Source organism: Cyanistes caeruleus, chromosome 3 (assembly GCF_971803275.1).
Source record: "Cyanistes caeruleus chromosome 3, bCyaCae1.hap1.1, whole genome shotgun sequence".
Taxonomy (NCBI): Eukaryota; Metazoa; Chordata; class Aves; order Passeriformes; family Paridae; genus Cyanistes; species Cyanistes caeruleus.
Window position 1 is genome coordinate 114,457,982 of NC_141703.1, and position 18,824 is coordinate 114,476,805.

General features: G+C 41.5%; 1 protein-coding gene across 32 annotated transcripts in view; it reads left to right on the plus strand.

The window, feature by feature from the left end:
- C2CD3 (C2 domain containing 3 centriole elongation regulator) overlaps positions 1 to 18,824 on the plus strand; it is a 37,313-nt gene that overhangs the window by 743 nt on the left and 17,746 nt on the right. For 18 of the 32 annotated variants that reach the window (XR_015285268.1, XR_015285269.1, XR_015285271.1 and 15 more), the window contains exons 3-21: positions 188 to 345; positions 910 to 1,106; positions 1,855 to 2,072; positions 2,645 to 2,777; positions 3,454 to 3,582; positions 4,747 to 4,891; positions 5,288 to 5,442; positions 6,141 to 6,347; positions 6,806 to 6,918; positions 8,137 to 8,255; positions 9,265 to 9,387; positions 10,095 to 10,559; positions 10,813 to 10,964; positions 12,290 to 12,533; positions 13,229 to 13,412; positions 14,737 to 14,917; positions 15,925 to 16,097; positions 16,972 to 17,092; positions 18,223 to 18,491. Coding sequence is in view for 23 of the 32 variants with exons in the window: in XM_086883715.1 (XP_086739841.1) it covers positions 188 to 345; positions 910 to 1,106; positions 1,855 to 2,072; positions 2,645 to 2,777; positions 3,454 to 3,582; positions 4,747 to 4,891; positions 5,288 to 5,442; positions 6,141 to 6,347; positions 6,806 to 6,918; positions 8,137 to 8,255; positions 9,265 to 9,387; positions 10,095 to 10,559; positions 10,813 to 10,964; positions 12,290 to 12,533; positions 13,229 to 13,412; positions 14,737 to 14,917; positions 15,925 to 16,097; positions 16,972 to 17,092; positions 18,223 to 18,491 (3,486 nt within the window). In the remaining 9 variants the exon portion in view is untranslated. The remainder of the gene's footprint in view (positions 1 to 187; positions 346 to 909; positions 1,107 to 1,854; positions 2,073 to 2,644; positions 2,778 to 3,453; positions 3,583 to 4,746; positions 4,892 to 5,287; positions 5,443 to 6,140; positions 6,348 to 6,805; positions 6,919 to 8,136; positions 8,256 to 9,264; positions 9,388 to 10,094; positions 10,560 to 10,812; positions 10,965 to 12,289; positions 12,534 to 13,228; positions 13,413 to 14,736; positions 14,918 to 15,924; positions 16,098 to 16,971; positions 17,093 to 18,222; positions 18,492 to 18,824) is intronic. The other 14 variants (XR_015285276.1, XM_086883712.1, XM_086883706.1 and 11 more) reach the window with 1 other exon arrangement.

Consider the following 18,824-nt stretch of genomic DNA (forward strand, 5'->3'; position numbering starts at 1 on the left):
ATTCTGTACTTATTTATTATCATTTATTACCAGTAATAATGTCTGTATTGACCCTTCTTTACCTGCTGCTTCGTTACTGTAGTTTCCTTGTACGACGTAATGTTCATCTCTGATTTCTTGTCATTTTAGCCAAAAAGTGTGAGTTGTGACCATGAGACTGACCTGAAGATGTTCCTGATTTTTGCAGATATGGGTGTTCTTGTCCTGGAGGTTCTGACCAAACTTGACCGCCTCCCCCTCGGCAGAGCCCAGATCACTAAACTGTCCCAGCTCTCTCCCAGCCATCCCATCAAAGGGTCTTTTGCTGTGCTGTCACCAACGTTGGATAAACTTGGAGAGCTGCAGGTAGTCTTGATGTCTTTGCTCATTATTATAAATTATGTGCTGTGATATTGGTATACTCAGGTGCGGGCTCAAGCTGTACGTGGCATGCTGCAGACCTGCTCTCTGTCCAAGGCATTTCTGAGCTAAGGTAACAAATGAAAAAACAAATACTGGTAGTGTTGATTTTATTCTGGTTAGAGTGATGTGAGATAGTTGAGTTTAATGAGAAGCACGTGGTCATCTCTACACTGACAGTGAGTATTAACAGTGGATTTAAAAGTGGATATTGGGTTCTTACACTTCACTGGACTGGAATAATAGAAGGTTTGACATCTGGAATTAAGGAAGTTCTGTCTTGCAGCCCTGGCTCTGGAAAATTGATTATGAAAGATAGTTGACTGGGATTTGAAGACATGGAACGAGAAACAAGTAGTCATAAATATGTGACATAGCTGCATAATGTTAGTATTACTTTATGGAGAAAAGCAACAATTTTCCATTGCACAGCAAGTGAAGTTGAATGCAGTATTTACTTCACTTATTTAAGAAGAGAACAAAGTAATATTTTCACATCTTGTCTTTCAGGTCTCACTGGTTCTGGAACCTCTGCCAGAACTGTATGACACCAGCAGCTCTGTGCTGACCACAGAAGGAAGTTCAGATGCTCCTGCTGCTCAGAGAAGTAGCAAGTCCCAGCTTTCTGCTCCATCCCAGCAGCCCAGGCACACACGGGTGGCTGTTGAACAGGAGTCTGTTGACAGCAGCAAAGCCACAATTCCTAGGTACCTTTTTTTTTTTTTTTCCCTTATGACAAAATTGTGGTTTGTTTTGCAGTTCACACAGAATTTTTAAGTAGTGGCAGTACACTTGTGACTTATGAAGATACTTGATCTTTTCAAACATACATTTTATACAAAATGCAGAATGTTGAGGGTTTTAGAGGTGACAGGGACAGTTTCTTGTCTGATAGAAGTTTACATCTTATGTTGACTTAGTTCAAGCCATGCAGGTTCACACAAGAGGTGCTTCAAATCATCAAATCAACAGAAGAGTTTGGGTTGGAAGGAATCTTAATGTTCATCTTATTTCAGCCCTGCTGCCAGGACACCTTCCATTATCCCAGGTTGCTCCAAGCCCCATCCAACCTGGCTTTGGACATTTCCAGGGATGTGCCAGCCACAGGTTCTCTGGGTAACCTCTGCCAGAGTCTCACCATGCTCCAGCAAAGAACTTTCTCCTAATATCTAATCTAAACCTACCCTCTGGCAGTGGGAATCTGTTCCCCCCTGTCCTGTCACAATGTGCTCCTGTAGAAAAGATCTTTTAGAATGTTTTTTCTAAAAAAATCTTTTACTTTCAGCTGGGCTGGGGTCGGTCTCTCTGATGGTCTCAGTGGCAGACGAGGAATCACTAAAATAACATGTCATGTTTCCTTTTAGAGCATGTCCTGAAGGGGGAATTTACAGAGTTCTGAGTCCCTTTATCCACCCACTTGAGTTGTTACTGAAATAACGTTTCATTTTTCACTAGAGGAAAGGACGATTTTCTCCACCAAGAAAACTCTGAAAACATGAAGGATGCCTTTTCTGCTTCTCATCACCATGTGATTTTACCAGATGAACATTGGAAAATGAATCCTTCAAGTCAGCCCCTGTCATTTCCCAGCAGCACCGATCCTGAAGCACTTCCCAGAAGGAATGCACAGGTGCTCTCCATGCACAACCCAGCTACAAAAGACCTGCTGTCAGGTTTGTGTGCAGCTGGCTTCATCTCTTAGATTTCACTGTAAACAACTCTTGATGCTATTTCATGTGTCTGTCTGGAGATGAGATTTTCTGAAGGGGAAGAGAGACTTCACACCATCTTGCTTCATTATACCAAAAAGGCCTTTACTTAAAAACCACTGTTGCCTGGGCTGGATTGAAACAAGCTTTGGAGTAGGGCACATTTCCATATGTGTCTTTTGGTATTTCATATTTACAGAAAAGAACAAAAATTAGACATCCTAAAGTGGCAAAGTACTCTTACCTAAATTAGTCTTCTGTATCCTAATAATGCCCTTCCAGTACCTGACCTGGTGTGTGCAGACAAGTTCCTTGTACACCTGAGTCTGAGACTGATGGGGGACCACCCTTCCTCACTCCACAGCTGAGCTGTTTTCTGGTGTATAAAACACATTTAATTCCTAGTGCATCAAGATCTCTTTTTAACAGCAGAAAACAGAAGTTTCTTGACAGTAGCTGACACATTTATTGTGTCTACACAATGCTTTTAAATTGTATTTGAATGCTGGAGTGTAATCCTTCTGCTTATTTCCCAGCTCTCTTGGATCAAGGCAGTAAACTCCGTGATGCCATGGTTGTTTCTGCAATGAAGTCCAGCCCAGACATGGAGATTGAACTGAATAAAATGTCTCATTTTATAGAGAGAGATGATTTTAAAGCACCAACAAAGTGAGTTTGGATTGGGTGAAGTGAGATTCAAGCTCCACACCATAAATTTTGAGGCTTTATCCAGAAAACTGTAGATACTGAGATTCATAGGATGTGTTTTAGGATTCATTTAGGGTAAAAGTAGCAGATCGTTCAAATGGGAAGTTAATTTCTATCTGTGAATAAATGCCTAAATTTTGTGAATTCATTTTAATCTTCATGTAATAATCCTTGATTTAAGTAATTGTTTTGAATTTCATTTCTTAGTCTATTTGTATTTAGTTCAAAGTTATTTTACAAGGAAATATTAAATGTTGGTAGGGAATAAGAGGAGTGCAAGAAATGGCAGTGCATCACAAAGAACACCTTTTCAGAGAAGTGTAAGTAATTGATGACCTAAATGCATGGCATTTTTCTTAGGAGAAAAGAGATTTCTTGGTTTTCCTCTGGAAAATTGTGAATATTGCCTGTTCCATGATAATCAGAAAGCAATGTCATTGTCTTTGACAGTCAATGACGCTATTTCAAACTCAGTTTCATTTATTTCTGCACAAACTATTTGTATTTGTGTGAAAGTAAATTATTTTGGACTTCCCAGAAAAAACTGATAGACCAAATAATGGATTAATCTTGTGTGTGCCCTAATGTCTTTATTTTTCCTTTTCCAACTGTCTGTGCTTCTATTGCTGTTATCCAGGAGTCCAAAAGCCTTGAAGTCCACTTTTGTGCCCACTCCTGAAGATCCCCATCACTTTGAATCTGAAGTTTCAGGTCAGCAATTTGACCTAAACTCTGAAGAAAGAGCAATTCAGTTACTGTTGGGCAGGTGAGTGTGGTGCACTGGGAGGCTTCTGCAAAATCTGACCATTTTGAAAAATGTCTCCTGACTCTTCAAGTTGTCCACGTTTTTGGGAATGTAACCAGTGGCTCATGTGCAAGTGATGGAGGTGTTTTATAGCTCAGCTTTAATGCATGACAATCTGGATAGCTCTGAGTCACTTGGTGTAAAAGTGTTGTATCAAAGATTAACCACAATCTTTGATAAAACTAAGTTATTTAACATTTGTAACTGTTGTGGCCTAAAGTGAGTACATAAAACAAATACCATGTTTCTTTAAAGAGTAAACACTCTGTAAAGGAAAATTAAAGAGCAACAATAGCTATTTTTAATCTTTCTCCAGATATTAAATGAACCTTTTCCTCTCATTTTGCATAGCAGGAGCATAAATGATGCTTCCATTGTGTCCATGTTTGCACTCTGAACACACAGCTTCTGGGTCAGATAGGGTTCAGAATTTCAGTTCATGTTTCTTGTCACCTTGAACTTAGTTTTTCACTGTGGTTTATCAGTGGATAACACTGTAGTGTTGCAGATCATAGAATGATTTTAAATTCACAGAGGAAACCCTTAAACCAAACTAACTGCTGCTTGTATCTAAAGATACTTGTATTTGCATCTACTCAGATATACCTTGGGGTTTTTTTTCATCAGTGTAAACTGTCCTTAAGTATTACTGATATCTTAAAGCATTCCAGAAATTATAAAGTAGTGAACAGTAAAAATAGAGGTAGATATTCATAGGTCCATTTTATGGATTTTTTGGACCTATGGATGAATTTTATTCATTAAGGTCTGGAGTTGATTGCCCAAAGAGGTTGTGGAATCTGCAGCTTTCAAAATACACAAAATCCAACTGAACAACTTTTTATTCACATCCCTCCCCTTTGAGCTGGGGTTGGACTGAGTGATCTCCAGAGATTTGTTCTAACCCAAGCTGTCCCACACTTCACACACCCTGCTTTCCTGTTGGGGCAGAGAAGTTACCCCCAGGTAAGCCTTCTGGGGCATGCTGTGTGAGCACAGTTTGCCTCCATCTAGAGCCAGTATAGCCCAAATCCAAGATAAAACAGGCAGCATTGTCAGCATCCCTTAGAGACTGACTGCAGAACTTGGAACACTAAGGTGTGCTTCCCTCTCTTGTATCCACAGTGCTGATTTTTCTCCGGGGCATTTTTGGGATCAAACGGGCTCCCTGTGGGATTCTCTCTCCCTTGGCAGTGAGGTGTATGACAGTGAACTTGGAGATCCCCATTACGACCAGAGTCTGCTGGAGAGGCTTTTTTACACAGCTCCTGTAAGTGGAGATCCAAAGGAAAATGTGCATTCCATAATGTGCAGAAAAATGGAAGTTTGTGTGGTCAAGAAAACCTATAGATTTCAGTATTTTAAAAGCTGAATAAGCGTTAAGTATCATACAAAAGCTTGTGAGTATGTGCGTATGTTGCTTAAAATTGATCTTATTAAAAGAACATTGTTAAGACTACAAAGTCAAGCATTGACTTGGAAATTGCTGAGATTGAGGCTGTCCAGGAAGACTTTGTTTTTTACATCCCTGAGATTTTGATACCATTTTAATTGTTTCAAATGGTGCAATGCACAAGTTGTTTTCCATTTATGCATTGTGACCATTATGGAACTCTCTGTATAATGATAATTAACTTATTATTTATGTGCATTATTTCTGCTTTAGAAATCTGATTCCAGTTTGAGTGATTTCCTCAGTGATGATGATGTTAAATCCTCAAAGAAAGCATCCAAGACAGAAACACTCAAAAGAGTGGATCCAATGAATCCACAGAAGGATTTTCATGCCTTTGATCAGAATGTGACAGAAACAAAACACAGGTAGTGACATCAGTGACTTCTGTTCTGACCTCTTCTAAATTGTATTCCCTTTTTTTCATGATGGAACCAATAAAAGTGTCCCTAAAGATCCAGTTATCAAGCTTATCTTGTCCAATACAGTCAGTGTAAAGGTTTTGTGACTTTTGTTTTTTTCTAGTTCAGCTCTAAACAATTATTTCTGATTTTTTTTCTGACTAATACTGCTGTTTTTACATCAGGTAAAATTCATATCCCCAGAGGAAACAACGCAATACCACAACACCAAAATAATTTTCAATTCAAGTCTTGCAACTTACACAAATGGGATTTAAAATTATAGCAAAAATCCTGTTGCGGTTCCTCTGGAGCAGAGACTTGTCCTTGTGTATAACTGTATCACCTCCCTGCTTTTGTACATGTCATTAAATGAAGCTTTTCTCTTTGAAGAGTTAGGATAAGATTTTTTTCAGATTAAAAATGTGGAACATGCACTTTTTGGTTTTGTTTTTTTTTTTCACTTATGGACCCCAGACATTTTAAGATTTTTGTTACAGAGAATTACGGAGACCACCAAATTAGTTGTAAAAATACATTTTAAAAAGTATATTATAATGAACCTTGCATAATTTTTAAATAACCCTACCAAGCTATAGTTTTCCTTTCATGTGGTCATGTCAAGAATGTTTCTGCAGTCCTGAGCCTCAGTTTTGTCTCTCCAGCTGCTCTCCCACTGTTCCTCCAGAAGACCACAGAGAAATGGCTCTTCTCACATCCTTGGGTGCAGACAGGTTTGCATTGCTGCAGCAAATATACCTGGCCAGAGTCATTGTTGAAAGCTTGAAGATCCCTCCTGAGAGCATCCAGATCTCCCCAAGGAGGAAAGGTTTACTGGGGAAACCTCCACGGCCTATGTCTGTTCATAAGTGGTAAGGGGGATTGTTTCTCCCTGGTTTGTTTGCTGTGCATTCAAGGGAGATTTCCCTGGGGTCCCTTGTGTAGTCCAGCTTCCCCAAGCTCTCCAGGCTTCTGAGACCTTACAAGTTCTCTGCTCCTCTCAGGAAATTGTATCCCATAAACTTGTGTGTCAGAGATGTGACTGATTTATCCTGATGTGGGCTCACTTCAGGCTGTGCCTTTCCCAGGGTTTTGGGGAGCTACAGATGTACTTTGTACCTGGCAATACACTGAAAACAAAAGGGGGTTTATTGGAGGAGAATCTGGCATTTATATAGTCTGTGGAAGGAATTCATAGAATAGGTGTTTCAATTATCTAAAAAAAAAGTGTTACAGTAAACTGTGACTCTGGAACTTGCCTGCTGTGTTCAGTTTCATGACTCACGTCAGATTCTTGATTGTGGTCACCCTTCCACTTTCTTATTCACAGTACCTTCTTTGTGGAGTACCACTTTCCTGTGAGAGTCTCCAAGGATGATAAAGGACAGGTCTCCATAACAACAGAAGCAATTCGAGTAGCCTCAAGTAAAATCACAGATGATGGTAAGAGCATAATTTTGCCCCCTCAGATTCAGTTTTGTGGACTCCATCTCTTAGAAATTATTTAGTAGTGTTTACCACGTATTTCCTTTGCTGCCTGAAAATCACAGTACGATTACTGGCACCTCTGCACACAGAGTTGGGAATGATCCTCTCAGGGACAAGGAAGCCAAGCGATTTTTTAATTAATTTTTTCATACTGGGATTTTAAAATTTCTTTTCCTATGGAAGGAATGACTTAGTAAGCCCATTCCTTCATTTGAACGTGTAGCCAATACTCTTTCTGCAACAGTAGGTGGATGATAAAATACTTTTAGAAATATCAAAGATACTTGGAGCTCAAATAAATAATTTCCCAGATGTCAAAGTTTGTAGTATCCCAAATAGCCCACATAATCTGCTGGATCCAAGGAATAGGAATCTCGAGTCCTGTGCTCAAATCAGCAGACATGAATATTTGTACTGGGAGTCACCAGTGTTTGTATTCCTGATAACGATTTCTGTTCCTACTGAGCAGAGAATGCCAGATGAGCAAGATACTCTCTGCCCAGTCTTCCCAGAAATTGGAATGCCAGGGTGACTTTCAAATGCCTCTCCCATTTACTGCCTTTCCATCTTTCTGAGCAGCACTTGAGAGATTTTGAGTTCTCTTGTATATTCTCCATTTATGGCCAGAGAAAACACCTCTTTCTTCGGAATTTTGGTAATACAGCCTTTGTAATCCAAAATTCATCCATCCTCATGCCCTTTGTCTTGTGTAGGGTCCAGCTTTTTGAGACCTAGAAAAATAGATTGGACTGAAAACAATTTGCAGAAGACTTCAAGTCAATCCACTGTAGCACTATCCTTTCGTTAGAGTTGTGTCATTGATTAAAGGTGCTTAATGGGAACAATTGCATAGCCATCCCAGACAAGATGAAGAAGTGCTGAGCATCCAGGTGGAAATTTCCTCACCTCAAGTCTTTAAATACTGTTATAATGTTGGTTTATATTAATGTATTTAATAATTTATTAATTATTTATGAATTCATGATCTTAATTTTGTCCTGATGGCCTCCTGCTATTTGCTGGCCTTCGAAAATGAAAACCAGTTTGCTTCAACCTTGGTGTTAATAAATAGTGCAGAGTTAAATGATTGTGTGTGTAACAGAGCACTCTCCAGGAGAAAGTTTATTTATGTCAGGTAATTTTGGTTATTTGTTGCTCCTCTCTTCCTTCCAGTGGTGAAATTCCAGCAGCGGTCTGTGTTCCCTGTGTGGTTCGGAAGAACGATGATCGAGCACTGGTGGAGCTCTGACCTGGCTTTTAAAATCTACATGAGAAAAAGCACACAGAAGAAGGTACTTGCTAGAAGTTGTTCCTTTTTTGTGTATTGAAAAGCAGAGAAATTCTTTGCATTCCATTTCCCACAGAAACTCGATGCAGACTATCAGGTATTAGGAGGGGAAATGACCTTACGTGTAGATAGTTGAACTGATTTCTGTTCAGTCTTCACAGAATCACAGAATATTCTGAGGGACCCACAGGATCATCAAGTCCAGCCCCTGGCCCTGCACAGACACCCCAACAATCCCACCCTATGCATCCCTGAGTGCGTGTCCAAATGCTTCTGGAGCTCTGGCAGCCTCTGGGCTGTGTCCGTTCACTGTTCCAGGCTGGTCTCTCTTGTCACTCCATTAAAGGGTTCTCTGAGTTTCAGACTGGCAAGCAAAATGAATTGTCCCACCCTCATTTAATTTCTTGCAGTTTAAGCACATTGGATCAATTATGAACATTATCCTTCAGTGAGAACACAGCTCCTTTAGCAGTGTAGAATGAGTTCACGTGGATGAGTTTATATCATAACCCTGCCCAGTGTAAGGGGAGTAATGTGAGCTGTGAAAAACAGCTGTAACTTGTACATTTTTGGGGGAAAAGGTATATTTCTGTCTGATAAGACTATTTGCATAACCATCTGCCTGTGATGAAGATGGTGAGAGGGGTTAACTCAGCTTAAGTTATTTTAAGCAGCACCAAGGATATCTGCTTTTCTTTTAATGGGGGAGTAAATTGCATCTTTCGCTATGGAAACTAGCTTTACTCATTTACTAGAGTTTAGGTTATTCAATTTTTTAATTCATCTGGAATTGTTTACAGTAGGTTCTGGGAAAATTTGTCTTACTGTTGTTCTAGTGAGACTTGAAATTGGAAGTAAAGGAGATTTTCCCAATCCCTGTTGGTACAACTGATGGTGGGAGTAGGAGTGGAAGGGTGTGTGGCTGCTCATGGCTTCCCAAAAAGATTTTGTTTCACAAAAATTCTTTAAATCTGATAGAAATCTTGCAAAATTCATTCTTTGCCTACCCTTAGCCTGTGGCCATAGGCTCAGCAGCACTTCAGCTCTGCAGGGTGATTGAGGCTGAGCTGCTCAGTGTCAGCTGGGAAATACCTGTGGAAAAAGAGGGAGATCACCCACAAGTTGGGCCACTAAAGGTATGTGCTTTACCATCTTGAGCTTGAATTGTTACTAATTTTGGCTGCACATTCTTTATTTTTAACTCCTCTTTTCTCTCTGTGTTTCAGTTTGCCAGTATTTTTAAGATCAGTATAAAATAACAGGAACCCTTTTTTATTCCTTAGGGTTTTGGAGAAATATTTTGAAACTCCTGCATGTCTAGGGATGTTGCCCATAATCTGGGACTTGAATACAGAAACCACTCTACAGACAAATTTTGAGTGGCACATATTCATATGGCTTGGAGCTTTGGCTCCTTCTTCACCTCTGACATGAGCTGAGCTCCCTCCTGCCATGGAGGCCTGGTGTTCCTTGTCACTTCAGGAATTATCCTCTCCTGTCAAAGTTTGCTCAGCTTCTGTTTGGAAAGCATTAACAGTTTGAGAGATTTGACAGTTCTGAGGGTAAGCAGCTCTCTGTATTAGCAGATGAAGGGTTATGAATGGGGTGAGCTTTAGGGTCCCTTCCAACCCAGACCATTCAATGATTCATCTGCAACTCCAGTCTGGACTTTATTTCATAAAGCCACATGTAGTTTATTTTACAGCAACAGCTGTAGCTTGCAACCAGCATAATGCCTTAGGGTGAGTTCTTGAGCAAAAGGTGTGATATGTTTTCCTGAGTTTCTGTTGCATCCCTTGGTTCTGGATGGGGCACATCTGGCCAGCTCTGCCTTGCCTTGCAGGTGTCTCTGCAGCTTGTGGCCAACAACAAAGACTCAGCCTGCACTGCTGCCAGGTCAGCCACAGCTGGACACCCAGCCCCAGCTCACGCCGTGAGAAGTGCCCAGCTGAAGCTGCAGGAGCCCAGCAGGACGAGTGTAAATGCAAAAAGCCCTCTGTGCTCCAGAAGGAGCCCTGAGGACCGCCAGGAGCCAGGAGCAGGCAGCAGGGAGGTCGCGCAGCCGCTGCGCGCTGTGCCGGCTCCCGCAGCCCGGGATGTGGTGACACGTGTAACCCCAGCTGAGGAGGATGGCTTATTGCTGCACATGCTGTTGATGGTGCCTGATGGAAAGGATTTTATTGCTGAAGGCTGTGGGCTCCCCAGTTCTTGCAATGTGTATTTAAACTGCAAACTGCTCAGCACTGAGGAGGCAACGAGATCCGCTGTCATCTGGGGCACAACACAGCCTGCCTTTAATTTTTCTCAGGCAAGTCACATGCTGTCCATTTCACACTGATGGAAGTGTGGTATTCCCCACTGACAAACACAATTTGTAGTTACTTTTATATACATAGAAACATCTCTGGTTGGCTTGGTTGAACACACATTTGATTTTTAACTTCTATCTCTAAAAAGCACCATTCTGTAGACTGGAATAAAGCAGACTTAACACAATGCTCTGTACTTAGACAATACTTCCCAATGTATTCTGTATACTAATTCTGCTTTAAACCATTCAGGTGATGCCTTTTTCATTGACTTCCAAACACTTGGAGCGGCTGAAGAACAATGTAATGATTATTGAAGCATGGAACAAGCTGGGAAGCCCTGGCTGTGACAAATTGCTGGGATTAGTGAAACTCCCTCTGCATCAGTTTTACATCTCATTCAAGTAAACTTGGGGTTTTTTTCCCATTTTTTATTGGGTTGGGAAGTATCCTAACTGAAGCTTAGAAAAAGAAGTTGGTGATGGTGTGTGGGGGTTGTGTGGGAGGGTTCTTAGTTACGCTTCATTCAGAAAGCATTTTTGCTCTGTCAGGCTTCCTATGGCCCTTTCCTACAGTGAGCAGGGTGTAAGTTACACCATCCATGTCCAGAAGTACAGCTAGAGTGTGAGAAATAAAGTCACTGTGCTGCATCAGGGTTGGTGCCTGCTTACTTGTGGTCCTGTGATGGAATAAAACTAGAAGAAATCACAGTGACTTTACAGGAGAATGAAGTGTGGCTTTCCACCGGTGATTTTCCAAGATTGTGACTGATTTGGTTTGCTCCTAATTATGCTCTGCAGAGATCCCATGGGGTGCTGTCCATCTGCACAGCCTGGGTGTCAGAAAGTCTCCAAAACCTTCATATTTTAATTGTGTTCTTATCCGATGGGATTCTCCAGAGTTCTTTGTTCTTTTTGGGTTTAATCTCTTGGCTTCTTGGTACAGTTGAGTAATATACCTGCTTAAAACAGTTTAAATTGCTGGAAATACTGGGCAGAAGAAATTCTTCCTAATGCAAAGGATTTATTCCTTTTCTTTTGTCAGACCTAGAGACATGTGGAAATCGGGTAGTGCTGGAGCTGACTGGCCACTACTTTGTTAGTTATTACTGTGTCATTTGTATCATTTTTTCAGTAAGCCACTGTAGTAAACTTCAGTTTACTAATTTGTATCTTAGAATCCCAGAATGGTTTGGCTTGAGAGGGACATTAAAGCCCATCCAAGGCCATCCCCTGCCATGGGCAGGAGCACCTTCCACTCAACCAAGTTGCTCCAAGCCCTATCCAGTCTGGCTTTGAATAACTTCAGTGTATAATTGGAGATTTTTACATCTTTCTGGGAGGCTGTCACTGTGTATTCTTTTCTTCCATCCCCAAGGGCACATAACTATCTCATAAAAGTATAATGTGGCTACAGGGTGTTCATGGGAGTCTTGTGCCCATTCATCCCTTCATTCACAGATCTCTAGGCTGGCTCATAGCTAAAGTACTGTTAGATTTTGGGAAATTGTCCTTTGTCATTGCTGAAAATAACTTCTTGCACCCAGCAGCTCATGGATCTCTCCTGAGTGAAGACTGGATGTGAGACAAATTTCAGAGGAGTGGAGATAGATTGGTTTTTATCAGCATTGAAAATCCTGTCTAAAATGAGTTCTGTGTGATACTGCTCCTTCTCAGATGGCTCATGTTCATGCTTGGGCTTTTTTGTTTGTTTTGTGTTTGTTCTGTAGAGATCCCAAGGTTTCCCACCTGCTCCTGCAGGCTCAGTACCCGGTTGTGGCTGTGGATGGCCACATGCCTGTGATCGATGTTTTCACCGGCAGCACAAGCGGAAGCCTGAGGGTCATCCTGGCAATGGGATCAGCTGATCAGATAGTGGCACTGCAAAGGCTCAAAACTGAAGAAGGAATGGTCCCTCCAGTCACACAACGTCCTCCCCACTCTCTGGACCATCCACCTACAAAACCCACAGTGGTATTTATTGTTCAGTAAATTCTCATTCTTGCTGCTAAGGACATGTGAAAAGGGTTTTACCAGTGGGTGCATCAATGGATGGACAATTCCCAATATCTTCTTGAAGCTGTAGCCAATTTTGTTGTATTCTAAAAATTGTACACAGAATTATATTGTTTATACTATTTTTTTAACCAGCTTGCTTTCATCAGTCTTGACATTATTGCCCTTTTTATTGCCTTGCATATCCACTACTTCTATCTTCACAAGTCCAGTAAAAACAAAAACCCAGCAAAATTATAGAAAATCCTAATTCTCACAGCCTTACTGTGAAGGTTTTGCCACCACCTTGGAATTGGATAGGTTGGAACTCTGATGCTTTTTATGTGCTTTGCAGGAAAAAAACCTATTTTCTTTCAGGCTTTCAACATTTCTGTGAACTTCAAGAGGAAAATGGCAGATAATTTTTCTGCCCCCCATCTCAGGCTTCTTAGATCATCTTCACATGTAATTGTTCACGTTGGAAAAGACCTCTGTGCTCATTGAATCCAACCACTGCCAAGGTCACCATTAAACCATGTCCCCAGATGTTACATCCACATTTTTAATACCTCCTGGGATGACTCAACCACTTCCCTGGACAGCTTGTTGAAATGTTCTCAGTTTCCTAAAGTTATCCTTTCCATGTGGCTTCTTTTTTTTTTTTTGTTTTTTAGCAGTTGGACACAAAAGGGGAAGGCCTGATGGAGCACGTGTTTGAGATCCATGTGGAGAGTGTGAAGGGACTCACTCCCTTACAGTCCACGGTCTGGGGAGAGGCCGACTGCTACATCCAGTACTATTTCCCAGTTCAGGAGGCTGGCTGTGGTGCATTGCAAGGATCTGGGTTGCATGAGGACAGTAAGTTTGTTTTATAATTTTCCCTTATTTTAGAGCATTGCTTTAATTAAATACTATTTACTTGTGTTCTCTCTGCTTAAGTAAGAGGGGGAATGTTTTTCTGAGCTTTCATGCAGCCAATGCTTGTTTTCTTGGAAAAACTGGACTTGGGTTGTGTCTCTGGATTAAAAGCCTTGTTTTTCTGAGGCTGGTGGCAAGTTCCCAGTGAAAAAAGAGACCTAATTCCAAATCTCTTCACATGGTACCTTTTGTTCAAGGTGCTTAGAAGGCTGTGCCAGCTGATCCGACAAAGATGAAGGAATAGGTCCACAGGAAATAGCGAGATTGTGCAGTGAAATTCAGCAAAGGCTTTACATGCACAAGCCTTTCAGGGTGCTCGTTTTGCTCTCCTCAGCCCACGGACAGGAGAGTGCAGCCAGGTGGGGATCGGGCTCAGGGCAACAAGGGACAGGACAAAAGGAAATGGCCCCAGATATGCTATGGGAGGTTTAAGTTGAATATTATGGAAAATGTCTTCAATCAACTGGGTTATCAAGCCGTGGCACAGCTGCCCTGGGCAATGGTGGAATCAGCATCCCTGGAAATGTTCAAAAAGTGTTTGGATATGGCACTTCGGTACATACATGATTTACTGGTGGCCTTGGCAGGGCTGGGTTAACAGTTGGATTTGATGATCTTAGGGGGCTTTTCCAACCTTAACAATTCTGTGATTTTCATGGATGCACCAACAGAAGAGTTGTTTGGTTTAGATCACTAGGATTAGCATAGAATGGTTTATGTGGGAAGGGACCTTAAAGCACATCCCATTCCACCCCCTGCCATGGGCAGGGACACCTTCCACTGTCCCAGGCTGGCCTTGGACACTTCCAGGAATCCAGTGGAAGCTACAGCTTCTCTGGGTGACCTGTGCCGGGGCCTCCCCACCCTCACAATATCGCAATCTAAACCCAGCATTTTTCAGGTTATAAAAAAATATTTAAATAATTGTAATTGTGGGAAAGACCACAGTCTTTCTTACATGCTTTCCATCACTAACATGTATTCCCACTGCAAAATGGGAAATGCAGTCAGTAAAATGTTTCCGTAGTAAGTCCTGTGGGATTTTTTTACTGCCTTTTTAGCAGTAGTTCCCAGCTTGTACCTCACAGGGTCATGGGGCTGCATGGATTGCTTGTAAAAGTTTTGTGAAGCTCAGAAGAACAAGCCTTGTCCCAGGAGGATTTCACTCCCTGTCCAAGTGTCCTACCTCCTGAAGGATTGCAAGCAGAAAAAGGCTGAAAGCTGCAACTGCAACCATTTTTAACCAGGTCTGCTTGACTTCTAGGCATCACATTAAAGCCATTTAGAACAGCTACCACTTTGTGTGTTCCTGATCCCATCTTTAATGATGAACATCATCATTCCCTGTTGGTTCCTGCTGATGTCCCAGTCCAGAGGCTCCTGGTCAGTGCGTTTATGGCACCAGGAGCAGCAGGAGGAGGAATCCAGTTTGAAGTCTGGTGCAGGTACAGAACGTCTATCTATTCTTTGTAGGTAGCACAGCAGTACAGGTAGAGGTAGATCTGATCTTGAAAAAATCTCCAGCTCTGGGGTGGATATGCTGTAATATTATTTAATAATAGCTAAAATAAAGGGTAAGCTTATCAATGTTTGGTAATGAGTATCTGCACTTAAAACTTGTGAGCCTTTTTTCCCACCAAGAGTCCTAATTATTCCTTTTTATAACTTACTTAGAAAGTGTGTGTTCTTTGTTTGCTTTCTTCCATCTTTTAGTCAGCATAACAATCTAAAAGTAGTGTTTAAATGCTTGACACATCTGAATTTTACTTAATAGCACACTGAAAGTATAATTTCATAGTGCTAGGTTTGCTTTTTTTCTCATACAAGTCACTGAATACAAAATAAATAATATGAAGTGTTTTGTAAGTTCAAAATGCTTCTTTGGTTTCTGAAGCTAATTATTAGTAGTGGAGAACAGAACCCATGAAGACAAATAGCTTTAGCAAAATTTAATAATCTGTTAATTCTACAGGAAACAAGTCAGGCTTTTTAAAATTTGCAAAGTCACATGAAAATTACTATGGGTTGTTTGTAAGATACAGTGCCAAAATTTGCTTTGAGATGAAGCTGAAGCCAAGTAATGCACTAAGAAAAGGTTTAGGCTCATTTTTTACACTCACAAACTGGTACCACAAATCTGTTCTGCAAGAGAGGTATTTTCATTTATTAACGAGAAGCGAGAGCAGAGAATATTTGGTGCCAGATCCTTCTCTTGTTTTCCTTTAGGATGCCAATTTTTAGTGGAGTTCCTGCTTGTTGACTTTTTATGACTAGTGCAAATATATATTTGTAGCATTATCTACTTAAGCGCTTAATGATTCTTTTCCTCAGTGGAAATACATTTACTTGAGTTTCTCCCTTAGCTGGGGAGACTAATTATGCTTTGAAGACACTCAAAATTAAATTGACTTCTGTGCAGTTGTGAGAGAAATGTTGGTGCTGTTTTTTTTAGGTATTATTACCCAAATGTCAGAGACCAGCTGGTTGCCAAAGGGGCCTTGCCTCTGTCACGGCTCTGTGCTATGGTGACTCTCCAGCATCGTGAAGAAATAGGGATACAAACTTTTAATCTTCCCTTGGTCCCCCGGACTGATTCCTCAGAGGAATTCCATCTGCAGTCTTCAGGTGAGGAGGGCTTGTGGGCTTGCACTTGGTGTGGTAAAGCCAGGCTTAGTTAGGAAACCTCTGAACAGTACAGCAGTGTTTGATGGTGTGTTAGCAAAGAACAAAGGAAATGGCCCCAAGCTGTGCCAGGGAGGTTTAGGTTGGATCTTCCCCCAAAAGGCTGCCCAGGCCATGGTGGAATCCCCATCCCTGGCAGGATTTAACGGCTGTGTGGATGTGGCACTTGGGGACACGGGAGAGTGGTGGCCTTGGCAGTGCAGGAGGAATGGTTGGACTCCATGATTTTATGGGTCTTTTCCAGCCAAGCCAATTCTGATTCTGTGTAAAATTCTGTCAAAGTCTGTAAAAATAAAGTCTGTTTGCCTCCAGGGCAAATAAAAATAGGGATTTGTGTCAGCAACTGAAACCAACCAGGAGTAGTTTTCCTCCCAGCTTTCACTAACACCATAATGAGTAAAAAATTAGTGATTAAACATGGGAAACCCTGAAACTCTCAAAAACTTTTCAAAAGCCCTCTCTGTGTATTTGGCTGCTTCACTACCAATAAGCCCCAGCCTGTAGTTAATCTTCCCATGTAGGGTGGGGAAGGAGGATCTGAAGAAGAGCTGTTTATGGTACATAGTGTAAGCAGAGATGTCTCTTGTGAGTCTTTCAAATAACACAAACATCAGCTCTGGGAAGGCCACAAGAAGCTCTGAGGCAGTAATATAAAACAAAGCCCACCCCAGTGGATTAATGGATTTACCTTTTTAGATAAATATTCACTAATAGAGTAAGTTTTGTATTAATAGGTATAGCTAAATATTGATTATGTTGGATGTACTTGCATTAAGAGCTGACCATTTCTTTCCTTCCTCTCTTCCATTTAATCCAGGTTTGCTCGATGTGAGTGTGAGGTACCAACGATCCATGAAAACAGCAGCTGGAATTACTGCTCAAGCTGTTTCACTTTCTGTACAAATACACAGGGCAGCTGGTTTGCAAGCAGCAGCCAGGTAAAACCTAATTCAAAAAGGATCATTTTTCACTTAAAACAGCTTTATCTGGCGACAGCAGACGGAGGCATGAGATTAGAACAAATTCTTACTGGCCAATTCTTCATCTGCAGAGACCAGGATTCAAAGTGGGTTCTGCTCCAAAGTGAAAATAATATAAAGGCCATCAGTAGTTATTCTGGTCCCTGAAGCTACAGTACAGGGTGGTAGCATTTGTTCTGCAGAAGCATGCAGATTGGAAGGACATGTTTTCCTACACTTCCATGTTTTTCTGCACCAAAGACTGACATAAAAATTGGCTGATATAAGATGGTACCTATTTGAGCATTGGATCCTGGTGTTGCTGATGCTATTTAAGAGCTAGCTGACATTGTTTTCTTGCATTTCCCTGTGAAAACTTCAATAAACTAACTAGGAAATGAAACATGTTCCTTCCCACCTTAAGGCTTCTGGTCCAGGTGTGTGGTTTCAGCTGGACATAGTTCCAGAATATGTGATTTGCAAGGGTTAGGAAAGGGCTAGAATAGAGGGAGTCAGTTCTGCAAGAGAAGGGTAGCTCCTGTCATTCCAGAGCCATGGTCTGACCCTTTCTCAGTGTTGCTGTGACACCCTGAAAGGTGAGGATCACTGTTCTGTCATGCTTGGAAAAGTCAAGGGAATAGAATAACCTCAGACCCCTCATCCTTCAGGCATATGACCTGAGTAATTACCTGGGTCTCATTTACTTGTAAATGATTCCATTTGCTAATTTCACCTTCTTTTGCTGGTCAGTACTGATCTGTAAAAATAATATGGCTCGGCCTTTGGCTTCTTTCAGAAACAGGTTCTCTGGGGAGTTATTTTACAGTGTATCCTTAAAGGTGCTGAGTACTTTCTCAAGATAAAAGCACAGCCACCAGTGATGGACCTCTTGAGTTCCTCTCACCATTTCATATCTGTTCCTAGTATGTTCAGATGGAAAAAAAAGATGGGAATGCTATGCAACCAGAACCCACATACATTTTGGCTTAGAACATTCTCTGTTAGTCCCATCTTTTCACCTTTGTTTTAAGCACCTTTTTTCCGAGATTCCTCATACATTATATGCATTCTCTTTCTTCTTTTCATTTTTTCCCCCATGTGAAATGAAGAGCTGTGGCACAGAAGAACCCTTCTGTCCAGTACTATGCAGGGGTGGGAGTGAACGCCTACGTGTGTGTGCTCCTGTCCTTCCTGCCCCAGGCGCAGACACGCAGCACACGAGCCGTGCCCTGCTCTTTCTGCCCGGAATTTGAGCATCACACTGAGTTTCTTTGTAATCTCATAGTTCAGAAAAGCAGTGGAGAAGCCTCTTCTCTGGGGGAACTCCTGCAGTCTGCCAGTATTTTTTTCTCCATCTACCATCAGAACAGCAAGTCAGGTAAGGATGACAGGTGTGATTGCAAGGATTGAGTACTGGTGCAGAAGTCCCCTTAATTTTAGTATAGAAAAAGAAATTCTCATAGAATAATGGAATAGTGTGGGTTGGGACTTGCAAGAACTTCCCTGCAATGAGCAGGGCCATCTTCCAGCAGGTCAGGTTGCTCAGAGCCCTGTGAAGGGAACTCTGCAGTTGCTAATACATGTAATTATCTAAATTGTCTTTGGCAGAGCCTGTTCCCCTTGTGCAAAGAGTTTTTGAGACTCACAGTGATCAAGATCACCTCTTACCAGCTGTTCTTCAGTCAATCACTTCTAAATCTTATGTACCAGT